Below are 14,278 nucleotides of genomic sequence, written 5' to 3'. Positions count from 1 at the left end.
TTGGTTACTAAAATATAGATTGATCTGTTTTGCCCTACTTCTTTGACAAAGAATGGCCACTTGACAGCTTTGAAAACTGGCTAGAGGCATCAGCTTGTCCGCTGCCTTTGAGAAACAAGTTTATCCACTCCCCAGACTTGTCTGGTAACCATATTTCAGTCATAACTTCAGCTTATGTTCATAATTTAACATATAATGTTGCTACATACATTTCATCAGGATATTATTGACCAGTTAGTTATTAGTTTTCATATGATATCTCAAAAGGGCACTTTTTGTACAAGGATTATTACAATAGTGTGTAGGGTGTAAATAGAGCAGTGCATTCAGTCACACCAGATATGAGGAAAGAATACAAAGAAGCTGTGAGGAAAACATTCTGTCTCTGTTGAATGAAGAAATGAGACATGGAACATGAGTTGAAGAGAAATGGAACAGTGTTAAAAATAGAATTACAAGTGTTGAGCTACAAGGTGAAAATGAAGAAACCAAGGTGGATAATAGATGAAGTGCTGCTGTTGAATGACAAGCATAGGAAGCTGAAGGAGAATAAAATAAGAGGACAAGTCTAAGAGCTAAATACAATAGGCTGACCAGAAAGATCAAACAGAAAGCAGAGAGAGACGGAAACAATTGAATACGCAAACAATGTAAGGAAGCACAAGAATACACAATGAGAATGTGATATGGGGTTGTATCCTAAATTCCCTGTAAGCTGTGCGGCTGCTCAGCAGCCTATTTAGTGCCACGCAGGCGCTCAGGAAACCCGCCTAGCAGGGACCTGCCGTGGCTGGGGAAGGGGCACCCCTCCCCCGGCCCCAACTCAGCCTTGGACCTGCCGCAGATAGAGGAGGGGCAGTCGGAACCTAGCCCCAGCCTGGACCTGCCGCAGCCAGGGCAGGTGCTAATTGGTCCAAATCCTCACGCCAACTCAGGCGCCGTTTGGTTTGTATTCTCGCACCTCATCGTGGAGAGGGCTCTGATTGGTTTAGAGCCATAAAGGAGCACGGACTATCAGGCACCTTCTGCTGGTCCAGCCTTCCCATTCCAGGACGCAATGTGTGCTGGGACTTGTGGTCTGTGCTGGCCCACATGCCCTGGCTCCGGAGAGAAGGCTTTGTGATTGGTTCTCAGTGAGCGATGAAAGGTCATTGCTAAGGTAGAAGCACCAGTGGGCAGACTGGTCTTCCCTCTCCTGACCCCAACCCAGCCCCCAGTCTGACCCTGCCGCAGCTGGGAGAGGGGCACCTATCCCACGGCCCCAGTCCTGGAGCTGCCTTGGGGAGAGAGAGCTGGGGGGAGTCCTCTCTCCCTGCCATAGCCCCGGAGCACCCTCCTACACCCTAAACTCCTCATCTCCAGCCCCACCCCAGAGCCCACACCCCCTGCCTGAGCCCTCACCCCAACTCTCTGCCCCAGCCCTGAGCCCTTCATCCCTGGCCCCACCCAGAGTCCGCACCCCAACCCTCTGCCCCAGCCCTGAGCCCCTCGCCTCAGGCCTCACCCCAGAGCCCACACCCCCAGCTGGAACCCTCAGACCCCTGCACTCCAAGCCTCTGCCCCAGCTCTGAGCACCCTCCCACACAATGAATCCCTCGGTCCCACCCCCACCACATGAATTTTGTTATGCGCACCAATATGAAGGTGATGTGTCACACATCACCTCCATATTGGTGTGCATAACAAAATTCATTCCGCACATGTATGGGAAAATTAGAGGGAACACTGGTTGTATCACAAGGTAAGAGAACTGAATGGGACATATGAAATGGAGATGTTGGTGTGAATGACAAGCGCAGACAAACAATTGAGGACGAACAAGCGAAGAAAAAATAATGGAAAGAATATTTTGAAGAGCTGTACAATGCGAACAACACAGTAGATGAAATGATCCTGGAGAAGCTTCCCAGCACAAACAAAGGAGAGGAGATACTGGAATTCTTAGAAGTTGTATTAAAGATGTTCATAGAAAGTTTGAAAAAGAAAAAGGCTCTGGGAAATGACAACACAACCACAGAGGTTGCAGAATTGATCAAGGAGGATTTACAAAGAATAACTGACAAGGTAAACTGGAAAAACAGGAAATTCAGCTTGAAGATCAGCTGAAGCTGACCAAAAAGATCAAACAGAAAGCAGAGAGAGACGGAAACAATTGAATACGCAAACAATGTAAGGAAGCACAAGAATACACAATGAGAATGTGATATGGGGTTGTATCCTAAATTCCCTGTAAGCTGTGCGGCTGCTCAGCAGCCTATTTAGTGCCACGCAGGCGCTCAGGAAACCCGCCTAGCAGGGACCTGCCGTGGCTGGGGAAGGGGCACCCCTCCCCCGGCCCCAACTCAGCCTTGGACCTGCCGCAGATAGAGGAGGGGCAGTCGGAACCTAGCCCCAGCCTGGACCTGCCGCAGCCAGGGCAGGTGCTAATTGGTCCAAATCCTCACGCCAACTCAGGCAAAAATTATGGCAATGGGAAGACAAGAGAAAGGTAAATACCAAACTTGGAGATAAAGATCTAGAACAAGTGGAAAAATTTGTATACCTTGGAGGACTGGTATTGAAGAATGGGAATTGTGAAGATGATGTAAAAAGAAGAATTGGACCAGCTGCTTTTGCATTTGGAAAACTCTGCAAGATTTGGAAGGCTAAAAACAAAAGTCAGCGTATGTGAGACAACTGTCATGCTAATACTGCCATACAGGTCGGAATGCCGGAGTATGAAGAAAGGCCATGAATGAAAGATTTTGACTGCAAATATGAACTGGTGGAAGGGAATACTGAGAGTTTCAAGACAGCAGAAAATAAAAAAGGAAGAGACAGGAAAACAGCTTTGGAGAAATAATGCTGTTACAGAAAGTTCCAGAAAGATGACTGCGACGGTTTGGACAGATGTCAGGAATGGACCAAGAAAGGATATCAGAAATGGCGATACGTACCTAAGGGCAAGACACTCAGAACAGAGGAAGACCGAAGATGAGTTGGATAAACATGGTAAAGAATGACATAGAATGAAAATATTAAAGATGAATGAAGCCATGGAGCTGGCACAAGATAGAGAGTGATGGAAAGACTTCACTCCACCCCATCGTCGCTGTTAACCTGACAGACAAGAATGAAAGAAGAATTTCATGTTCATAAAAGATAAAGAAAAAACATGGAATGGGAGGGAGCAGGAAGTCAGCCTGGGAATTAGGTTAGACAACTGAACTAGCTACTAGGAAACCCTGCTTCACCCACTTCCCATGTTAATGTCAATGCCACTCTCTATCCATGTCCTCCCTGCCACACAGGGCATCTTAATCTTCTGAGTCGGGAGTCCTGCTAAGTTATCAGATCAAGGGTCCTTCTGTGAGCCAGTAGAGGCTCCCCCGGGGAAAATGCTGCCTTCATAGTCAAACTACTAGCAACTCAAACAATTAGGATGGAATTCTCCCCGTCCTTTCCAACTATTGGGAACAGGGTTAGGATATGGAAGGAGGGCACAGGAAGAGTGTATAATCAACTACAATGTACAAACCCAGTTCCTCACTATGTTCAAATACACAACTGAAACTGTGACCTTGGTGAAGTGTATTCTGAATGGACATATGAGCAGTGTTAATTTCCTTGGGTTTTTTGGTTTTTGTTTTTTGTTGTTTTTTTTTTTTTTTAATTGATAGGACGTGAATTTGGGCAACTTTAACTCTAAGTTAATGAAGTTTCTTTGGTATGGTATGTTATACAGTTGACTTCAGTTTAATAATATTCTGGCACTCAAAGCTACCCAGACATCAAGGTTGAGAAATGACCTCTTTAGAAGCAAGGGAATGGGATTTAAAGAAGGATGATAAATATAAAAAGCTTCTCAAACCCATAATTTGATAGAAGAGGTTTAGTTGATAACAATCAAAAGAAACAGTCTAATTGATAATGGGACAGACGTACAGTGTAACCAGATAAGAATTTTAAAATATAACTGCTGTTTTCTTTTGGTAGGAAATATCCAGATAAATAGCCAGGGATTTGAATGAAAACTCTAATTGTTGTTGTTGGTTTTGCTTTTTGGTTTAAAATAATGCTTTGTAAAGATAAATGTAAAAAAACCCTCAACAACTTACCTTGTTCTAAGGATAAAAAGCAATAATTACAAACAACAGGTATGTAGAAAAAATCTGGCACGACACATTGAGTTTTGCAAATAAGATGACATATGAAAATAGCGCTTCTCTGCATGATTCAAAATTAAATAATTGGTTTAAAATCCAGATGTCTTTCAATCACTGATAAGTTCTAAACAATTGTTTCAATTTACAAGGGATGTGCAGAGATAACCATCCACTAATATCCCAACATGACAAAGAACAAGGAAGGAAAATAGCACGTCTGTGACTGATGCCCTTAAAAGTGGATAGATGAATCAACAAAGACAGATCAAATAAATGGAAAACTAGGAAGTCCAGCATAGACATAAATTAAAAAGTTATTAATGTAAAAAATGACAGTATCTAATAATATACTGACAAATTCGCACAGACACAACATTATGAAAAACATTTACCACACTAGAAATAAAGCTAGACATCTCATTGCTATGTTACCATCATTTTTCCACTTTACGAGCCAAAAGAATGTATGAAACAAACAGGCATTAGTGGAAACTTCAGGGTTAAGAATGCCAGGAGTCGGCAGCATTTAGGAATTAAACATATAGCAAATGAATATCTTCCTAGATGTTTATCCTAAGTTCAGGAATAACAAGGATCTGTTATTAGCAGTTTCAAATACCTGCAGCTGTAAATACAATACCTGAATCATGGGACATTGATTAGGACAGCCTTGCATGAACAAGATGATTGGAGTTACTTCCAAAATTTAAAATACCACACTATGGTGTTAGTAAATGGTGACTTTTTAATGGTGACCCCTCCACCCCCTTTATGTATGTTCTCAAAGAGTTTGCATTAGTACTAATGCCCTGCCAGTGGATTTCCCCATATTTTTTGCCAGGTAATGTTTCAAACTTTTTTTTCCACTTCTAAATTATAGATGTTGACATTTTAGGAAACAGAATTTTTCTTGGGTTTAGTTCTCTTTACTCTCCAATATTATTGTTAGCAGAATCTCACAGTCTAGGTTTCAACCAAAGGTTAATTCTCCAAGAAGAAACTTCTGCAGAACTTCTAATTATTTTTCTGTTACAAATATCAACCTATGTCTAGTGCTTCTCCATTAGACCCTTCTTTCAAGCATGTCTCCCTGCTAAGGACTATATTTATATGGCATGTTTAAATTTCCTGTATCAAAATTAATTTAAAAACAAAAAGACAAAAGCAAATGATTGTTTCTGTATCTAATATTAAAACTAATATGAGATTCTTAAATACATGTTTCATTCAAGATAGCTAGGTACGTTGAGGTATAGTTTGCTGACTTTGGATACATCCAGCAGGAGCAGCAGGCAGGGAAGACGGCCAGCATACCCCACACAGAACAAGCATTTGGAGACTTCCTCCCAGGAGTTAAATCATTTTAGAGTTCAGACAAGATCTCAACAACAGTAATTTAATACCTGAAAACAGACTCACCTGAGGAAAAAATGATCTGTTCATCTGTTCCTGTAAGGCTTGCTTCAGCTGGTTCACATCCTTTTCCAATTTCAGATATTCATTCCAAGCATTTTCCATTTCCTATTGGCAAAGAGAAAGGTTTCAATGCAACCCTACAATAAGCAATAAAAGGTACACAGCACTCTATCTTTCAGCCAGTTAAACCAATAAGCATGTTCTTAACTTTAAGAATTAGGTTGTTCCATTGAAAAAAGAAAAATGATCTGTTCTGAACAGAATGTAATGATATGAGCCTAAATGCTTTACTGGGTTATGGCCAGAGTGCTCCACACCTTGCAGGACAGAGTCCAAAATCTTTAGTTAGAAATTTTTTGATAATATGCGAACACAGAATGCTGTATTAGTTATTTAATGACAAAGCAGGTGTTCAAAGGAATCTAGGCAGATATGCATTCTTGAAGGAAGACCACTTAAATTTCAATACCCTGTTCACTTTACTTCTGTAATGTGTAAAACTGAACATACTATTTTAAGAGAGTTCTAAAATGTGGGTACAAATTCACCCCGAGTCGGGGCCAACAGAGAATCCTTAAATCATTTACATTGTGGCTAACATCTGCAGCTGTACATTCTTCTATCTAACTCAAAATAGTGGAAGATAATTTGATTTTACACACCTCTACATAAATTTTCAACACAGCCTGTAAAACAGTGCATTGTCTGCAGACACAAAACACTGCATACGTGCATGTATATGACAGACATTTTAATTTACCTGACATATACATACAAGACTTATGAGTATAATTTTAGAGGCAGTTTTCTAAAAACTGGCCTCATGTGCTGTAGGAGTTAGGGATTATATGGCTGAGTACAGAGTGGGTAGGTGGGTTTAAAATTTCCCTTTTTGTGTGGCCAATTAATGAAACATAACATTAATTTGATGTGGTGCCTTTATTAAAGTTTATTCTTATTAGGTCGCGGTAACTAAGAGAGAGAAAATTCTGGCTAATACTCCAGGGTAAGACCCAACTCCTTTTTTCTCCTAGAAAAGTTCCAGGGAATCTAGTTCAGCATTTTTCAAACTTCAGGTCGCGACCCACTTCTGGGTCACAGCATGTCAGGCACTGGGTCACTCTGGTCAGCACTGCCGACTGGATTGTTAAAAGTCCCATCGGTGGTGCTGCCCAGCTAAGGCAGGTTTGTGCCTACCTGTTTTGACACCGTGCTGCATCCTGGAAGCGGCCAGTAGCGGGTCCAGCTTTTAGACGGGGGGCCATGGGGCTTCACGCGCTGCCCTCACCCCTAGCACCGGCTCTGCACTCCCATTGGCCAGGAACCGGGCAATGGGAACTGGTGTGGGGGGCAGTGCCTGAGGGTGAGAGTTGAGCGAAGCCGCTTGCACGCCTCTGCCTAGGAACCAGACCTGCTGCTGGCCACTTCCGGTTGCACTGCTGACCGGGAGCCACCGGAGGTAAGTCCGCACCCCAACCCCCCGCACCAAGCACTTGCCCCAGCCCTGAGCCCCCCCCAAAACCTGGAACCCCTTCCTGCACCACAAACCCCTCATCCCCGGCCCCACCCCAGTGCCTGCATCCCCAGCCCAGAGCCCTGACCTCCTCCTGCACCCCAAGCCCCTGCCCCAGCCCAGAGCCCCCTCCCACACCACGAACCCCTCATTCCCAGCCCATCCTGCAACCCGCACCCCAACTCTCTGCCCCAGCCCTGTGCCCCTCCCATACCCCAAATCCCTCATTCCCAGCTCCATTGGGTGGTGGGCATCAACAATTTTCTTCAACTGGGTCTCCAGAAAAAAAGTTTGAAAACCACTGCTCTAGTTTATACTAGGATAGCCAGTGGAGTCTGGAACAAAGATTTGCAGTTAAGACTTCCATTAAAAAGACAGATCTGCATGATTTGCTTTCACATTCTGTACATTATCTAAATTGGTTTGTAGGATTTAACCCTATGTCTGAAAAGTAATTCATTTTAGTCTAGTGCTTAGTTTAGCATTTCTTTGGAAGCGCTGAACACATACGGTGGATGCCTTGGATATTTCAGCCCGAATATGAATGAGGTCCTCTTGCAAAAGTCTCTGCTGGGAAGAAATTTTTTCTGCATGCTGTGGTTGGTCTTTGTACAGTTCCATCTGTCTATGCAAAACCTCCAAGACAGATTCCAGCTGGTCCTAAAGAAAAAAAGGAAAATAGCAATAGACTTACATTTGTATGGGTCTGTACTGATTTACTACTGAGAATATGAAAAATCTTGTCTACCTCTCATGTCTTTCCTCTAAATCACTAGGATCACAGATTTTCCTTTTACTGAGAGAACAAAGAAGGAAACTGATTATTGGAAGGTGTGAAGCTTTGGGCCATCACTGTAGCAAGAGTCAGTAGCAACCACTAAGTTGCAACACAATTCCCATTATAAATCCATTTTAGTGTTTGCACCTTTCAAAAACATTAACCAATGGGAGTGAAATTTTTCATGTTTAATTTCTGTGCAAATGGTAGAAAGAATTTTTTTCTAAACTGCCTCTGAATTTATTCATACCTTTTGGCAGAAATACCAAGCTGTAGTACAGATTAATTTACCTACTATAATCAGACATTAATTTTAATGAGCACATTTAATTTCAGCAGCCCTAGAGTATGTAGGTAGGGCTCACAGCTAGTAAAATGTTAGTTTTATACACACACAATGAAAGGAAGAGAAGGGAAGAAAAGGTCCTTTTATTAATGTTTATGTCAAGGCTCCTTCCCCACTCTGAACTCTAGGATACAGATGTGGAGACCTGCATGAAAGACCCCCTAAGCTTATTCTTACCAGCTTAGGTTAAAAACTTCCCCAAGGTACAAACTTTGCCTTATCCTTGAACAGTATGCTGCCACCACCAAGCGTTTTAAACAAAGAACAGGGGAAGAGCCACTTGGAGACATCTTCCGCCAAAATATCCCCCCAAGCCCTACACCCCCTTTCCGGGGGAAGGCTTGATAATAATCCTCACCAATTGGTACAGGTGAACACAGACCCAAACCCTTGGATCTTAAGAACAATGAAAAATCAATCAGGTTCTTAAAAGAAGAATTTGAATTAAAGAAAAGGTAAAAGAATCACCGCTGTAAAATTAGGATGGTAAATACCTTAGAGGATAATCAGATTCAAAACATAGAGAATCCTTCTAGGCAAAACCTTAAGTTACAAAAAGACACAAAAACAGGAATATACATTCCCTCCAGCACAGCTTATTTTACCAGCCATTAAACAAAAGAAAATCTAACGCATTTTCTAGCTATATTACTTACTAACTTAACAGGAGTTGGAAGGCTTGCATTTTTGATCTGTTCCCGGCAAAAGCATCACACAGACAGACAGAACCCTTTGTCCCCGTCCCCCCCCCACGACCCCCTCCCACTCCAGATTTGAAAGTATCTTGTCCTCTCGTTGGTCATTTTGGATCAGGTGCCAGCGAGGTTACCTTAGCTTCTTGACCCTTTACAGGTGAAAGAGTTTTGCCTCTGGCCAGGAGGGATTTTATAGCACTGTATATAGAAAGGTGGTTACCCTTCCCTTTATATTTATGACAGTTCACTATGTGAATTCTAAATGGGATAGAAACAGAAGGAAGGAAGAAGATTGGGAGGAGGAGTAAGAAGGTCCTAGCAGCAAAGAGGTCAAAGAAGTTACCACAAGTTTGGTTGAGACCTTTGGAGCTAGAACCTCAACTGTTGTAAATTGGCTTAGCTACATTGAAACAACTCAAGATCTGCTCCCCTCCGCCCCCTTTGTTATAGCCTTTTTCATAATGCTACTGCAATCATATTACCTACAATGGTATTTAAATATAGTTTTTGTTAGCACAAGTTTTAATACGTTGCTAACTGTGATAACACAGTTGCCTCTCTGGTGAGACTTTTTTTAAATCTTATAACTGTGTTAAAAAAAATGATAGAGATTGAGCCCTTTCCTTGACCCAGCCCCGTGCCATCGTCAACTTAAAAAGAAAAACAAAACTATCCTGAAAATGTGCATTCATCAAAATTTGTAATAGAGGGCACATAAAAATAAATGTGAGTAGTTTTAAAATATGCATTATTGAAACTTTTTTAAAACTATATTTTCCAAATACATTACTCATCTGTAATACTCAAAACATACCATTTTCATTCTTTAATAAAAGAGTTGTATATATTGTCCAAAGTGAATTATTACAATATTGGTACATTACAATAATCTAATGCTTGGTTTGGAGTCCCAAAAGCTTGAATAAGAAACGTTAAGGTTTGTCCAAGAGAATGTGTTAATTATTATTATCATTATTAACATATAAAATTTTCAATTGTATTTACTTTATTTTCCTTAAGGGATCTTATTTTGTCTTCCAAGTCCTGTAGAATCCCGTCCTGTTCACAGAAAACGCTTAGCTTGACCTACCAATAAAACCATATATATTTAAGTTAGATTTAAAAAAAAAGAAAGAAACCCTTCTTCCGTAGCACGATTTTCGTTTTCATTTGGATCAGAATGAGAACAATTATAGCGTAACAGAAACAGCTAAATGCTAAAGGAACTATATTTGACAGGGTTTTGAATTGATGTTTGATACTTACATCAATATCACTTTCTGCAATCTTGACAGGTTTTGTACTTCGTTCTTTTAGTATATCACGCCCTGTCACCTAAAAAGAATAAGGTTTAACAATATATTAGACTGGTGGCAAAGTGAAATATAATTATGCTTCAGTGATAAAGAAAAAGTTTTGTTATATGCTTTAGCCAACACACTATGTGATTTACCGACACTAAAAATAAATGTTAAAGGGCTTATCCTTTGAAATATAAGAAATTTTAGATAACTTGTAGAACTTGTATAAAAGTAACATATCAATATTATTTTCTTCATGAAAAGAAAATGTACAACTCTAGAATTATTACAAAAAGCATGCCATATCAAATATTTGAAATATGACAATGGTACATCAATATCTAATTCCAAAGGATTACCAACTAATTAAATTAGGCTATTTAATGATGTGATAGAGTGCAGATACTGAGTAGGTGAGCCTGCACTCTGATCACTTAGAGGCTAATTAGTGCCCCAGGAGAAGCTGATTGTGGTTAATGAACTCAACTGGCCAATCAGCCCAGGGCTTAAAGAAGGCACAGGAAGGAAGTGCAAGAAAAGAGGAGCAAGAGGGGAGAAGAGAGGAACAGGGCTAGCTGGGGTTAAATACACAGAGGTTTCAGACTAGGGAGACCTCTGTTCCCCTCAAGTCCTGCTGAGAGTGCCTAAAACTTGGCAAACACTGTAAATAGGTGGGAGCATGGGGGACTGTGGTGATATTGGTGAAAGGGCCTTGAAATAAAGCTTCACTGAGAGTACACCTGGAGGTGCAGTTTCTGCAGGTCAGAAGATGGGGGCGGAGCAGGACCCGTGACAAATGACAAGTGCAATTGTGTCAGATTTATAATCAAAGGAAACATCAATCCCATTTAGTTACAAAGTAAGGCCCCTATCCTACAAAACTTTTATGTATGAGTCATCTTCATTGAAGTCAATAGGACTATTCATGTTCCTACAGTTAAACACGTGCATAAGCGTTTGCAGGATAGAGTCCCAGCTGACTAAAAACGTGTCTTAGTAGTTCCTGCATATCTACAAAGGGCTCACTCTTTCTCAGTACATGATGAATGTTATGGGAATGCAAAGAGGGATATTAGTCTGGGGCAGGAGTGAAACTGATATTTAAATACACTTCATTTTGGATGTACTTCTTTCTAGTTTCACCCTCTCTCATTTCAGCAATCTCTGGCTCCATATCCAACTTCTAGAAGGAAAGCAGATAATCCTTAAGAACTACCCACAATGTAAAGTGGTACAGAGACTCAACTATCCCCTCAACATTTTATTTTAGATGAAGTTAGCAGGCCACCAGGTAGGATTTTCATATATTATTCCAGTCTTAAGATATGAGTACATTTACCATTTTTATATTATTCATGGCTTTACATCTCACCTTTCCATTTTCAAAGAATGCATATATTTATCATGTGAATTTCATGAAATAAAAGCCAGACGTTTGTTATTTCCCCATCATCAAATACAAGAGGGTTTACTCTCCCTTAGAAGAAACCAGTCTTAATTATTTTTAACATTTTCAACATAAATTGCCAAATAGTACAATATTTTAATAGGAATGATTTTCCTTTTAAAATTATTAATGCAAGTCATTTAGCATTATTGATAGTAAATGTTCAGTCACATTTTCAAGTGTAGGAAAATATTTAGTATATTTAAGCATAAACAGAAGTGTGTCCAAGTACTAAATTTGCTGGTTTAATAATCTGCAAGTTAGTGAATAGGTAAACTTTTCTCATAGTCTGCAATGAAAATACTATGAATAATTTGCTATATTTTGAAATGGATTATATAATCACAAGTGCAAAAGTTACCTTAATTTTAAAACAGTGAAAATGAGAACATAAAATAAGACTTAGCATGCTTTCACACTTTCGGAATTACATAAAGGAGTCACTATTTAACACAACCATTCATTTGCAACATATGGTAAGACGAAACCAAGCACAGTGAGGTCAGCCATAATTTTGCATACAGCCTGAAAAAACATCTTGCAGGAAGCTCTTCTATTTATCATGATACACCTGTGGAAGCTAGGGTATGTACATTGATTGCCATTTGAAAAAAAGCGATGGGATGGTCACATTTCAGATACAAGCAGTCTTACATTTATACCGGACAGTAACCCTTGTGCTGAGTTCTTTAGCACTTTGTAAACCATGTTGATCAGAGGTCCATTATTTTTTATCTGTTTCAAACAAAAGTTTAGCAACAGTTTGTTACGAGGGAAAAAAAATATTACAACTCAGAATCCCATGAAAAAATCAGAAAGAGATTCCAGAAGTTAAATAAAATATCTGTAAAGATGATCTCCGCTCTCTCTATGCAACTGTTCTCCAGGGGAAGGCAACCAGCAGGTACTGTAGCTGTCTCATTCCTGATTGTTACCCCTTGACTAAGAGATGAAGAATACTGACATGTGTTGAGCACTTTCTCTTTCCACATGGATCACCAAAATTAAAAAAAAACAACCTGGAAATTATAACTGGCTGCTTCTCCTCTAGTATAACATTAGTTATGATTTGGAAAGGCTGCTTGTTCAACCATGAAACTAATTTTTTTAAGTGTTTGCAACATACGCAAATACAGTGTATAACTCGGGGTCTTACAGTGTTGCCAAACCTGCAGCTTCCAAGGGCCCCACCAAGTATAGTGCGATATTTTCAGGTCATAATCCAGTGTCAGGAAATTAGCAGTACAGTACAATCTGCTTTGTGCAGAGTGCTTAGAGGTGATAACATGAGCACCCTCAGGATATCTATGTTTTGGCTTTGGCACATCACAGATCCTGCACTCCTCCTTTAACAAAAAAAACTGCTACCTACTATTCCTTAATTCTCTCTATGAACACATACTTTCCACCTTACTTCTCTCTCCTCTTCACCTCAGTGGAACTGAACTCCAGTTGTTATAAGTTTGGAGCAGAGAAGGTTACAAAGTTATATCTTGATTTTAGTAAGGCTTTTGACATGTCCCACACATTTTCATAAGCAAACTAAGGAAATGTGGTCTAGGTGGGTGCACAACTATAAAATGGATGCACAACTGGTTGAAAGACCAGTAGTTATCAGTGGCCCCTGTCAAACAGGGAAGGCATATCTAGGAGGTCCCTCAGGAGTCATTCCAGGGCCTGGGACCATTCAATATTTTCATTGATGACTTGGATAATGGAGTGGAGAGTATGCTTATAAAATCTGGAGATAACATCTCGGAGGAGTTGCAAGCACTTTGGAGGAGAGGATTAGAATTCAAAACAATCTTGACACATTGGAGAACTGCCCTGAATTCAACAAGATGAAATTCAATAAAGACAATTGCCAAATACTATTCTTAGGAAGGAAAAATCAAATGCACAACTACAAAATGGGGAACAACTGGCCAGGTAGCAGTACTGCTGAAAAGGATCTGGGAGTTGTAGTGGATCACAAATTGACTTTGAGTCAACAATGTGATGCAGTTGCAAAAAAGGCTACCACCATTCTAGGGTGCATTAACAGGAATATTGTATCTAAGACACAGGAGGTAACTGTCCCGCTCTACTGGCACTGGTGAGCCCTCAGATGGAATACTGTGTCCAAATGTGGGCACCGCACTTTAGGAAATTGTGGACAAATTGTAGAGTCCAAAACAAACAAAAATGACAAAAGGTTTTAAAAACTGATCTACGAGGAAAGGTTAAAAAAACTGGGCATGTTCAGTCTTGGGAAAAGAAGTTTTTGTTTTTGTTTTTGTTTTTTTTTTGGGTGAGGAGGAACCTGATAACAGTCTTCAAATATATTAAGAGCTGTTATAAAGAGGATGGTGATCAATTGTTCTCCATGTCCACTGAAGGTAGGACAAAAAGTAATGGGCTTAATCAGCAGCAAGGAAGATTTAGGTTAGATATTAGGAAAAACTTTCTTACTATAATAGTAGTTAAGCTCTGGAACAGGCTTCCAAGGTACACTGTGGAATCCCCATCATTGGAGATTTTTAAAAACAAGTTGAACAAACACCTGTCAGGGAAGGTCTAGATTTACTTGATTCTGCCACAGTGCAGGGACCTGGACTTGATGACTTGTCAAGGTCCCTTCCAGCCCTACATTTCTAT

General features: G+C 40.3%; 1 protein-coding gene across 10 annotated transcripts in view; it reads right to left on the bottom strand.

The window, feature by feature from the left end:
- PLEKHA7 (pleckstrin homology domain containing A7) overlaps positions 1–14,278 on the bottom strand; it is a 296,414-nt gene that overhangs the window by 29,578 nt on the left and 252,558 nt on the right. For all 10 annotated transcript variants that reach the window (XM_075129371.1, XM_075129373.1, XM_048853693.2 and 7 more), the window contains 4 exons: positions 10,160–10,228; positions 9,899–9,979; positions 7,585–7,734; positions 5,565–5,666 (listed from right to left, as the gene is read on the bottom strand). In XM_075129371.1, the coding sequence (XP_074985472.1) occupies positions 5,565–5,666; positions 7,585–7,734; positions 9,899–9,979; positions 10,160–10,228 (402 nt within the window). The remainder of the gene's footprint in view (positions 1–5,564; positions 5,667–7,584; positions 7,735–9,898; positions 9,980–10,159; positions 10,229–14,278) is intronic.

The sequence above is a fragment of the Caretta caretta genome, chromosome 6 (assembly GCF_965140235.1).
Source record: "Caretta caretta isolate rCarCar2 chromosome 6, rCarCar1.hap1, whole genome shotgun sequence".
Taxonomy (NCBI): Eukaryota; Metazoa; Chordata; order Testudines; family Cheloniidae; genus Caretta; species Caretta caretta.
The sequence above is the reverse complement of the archived record's forward strand: the minus strand, read 5'-3'. Positions and strand labels throughout refer to the sequence as shown.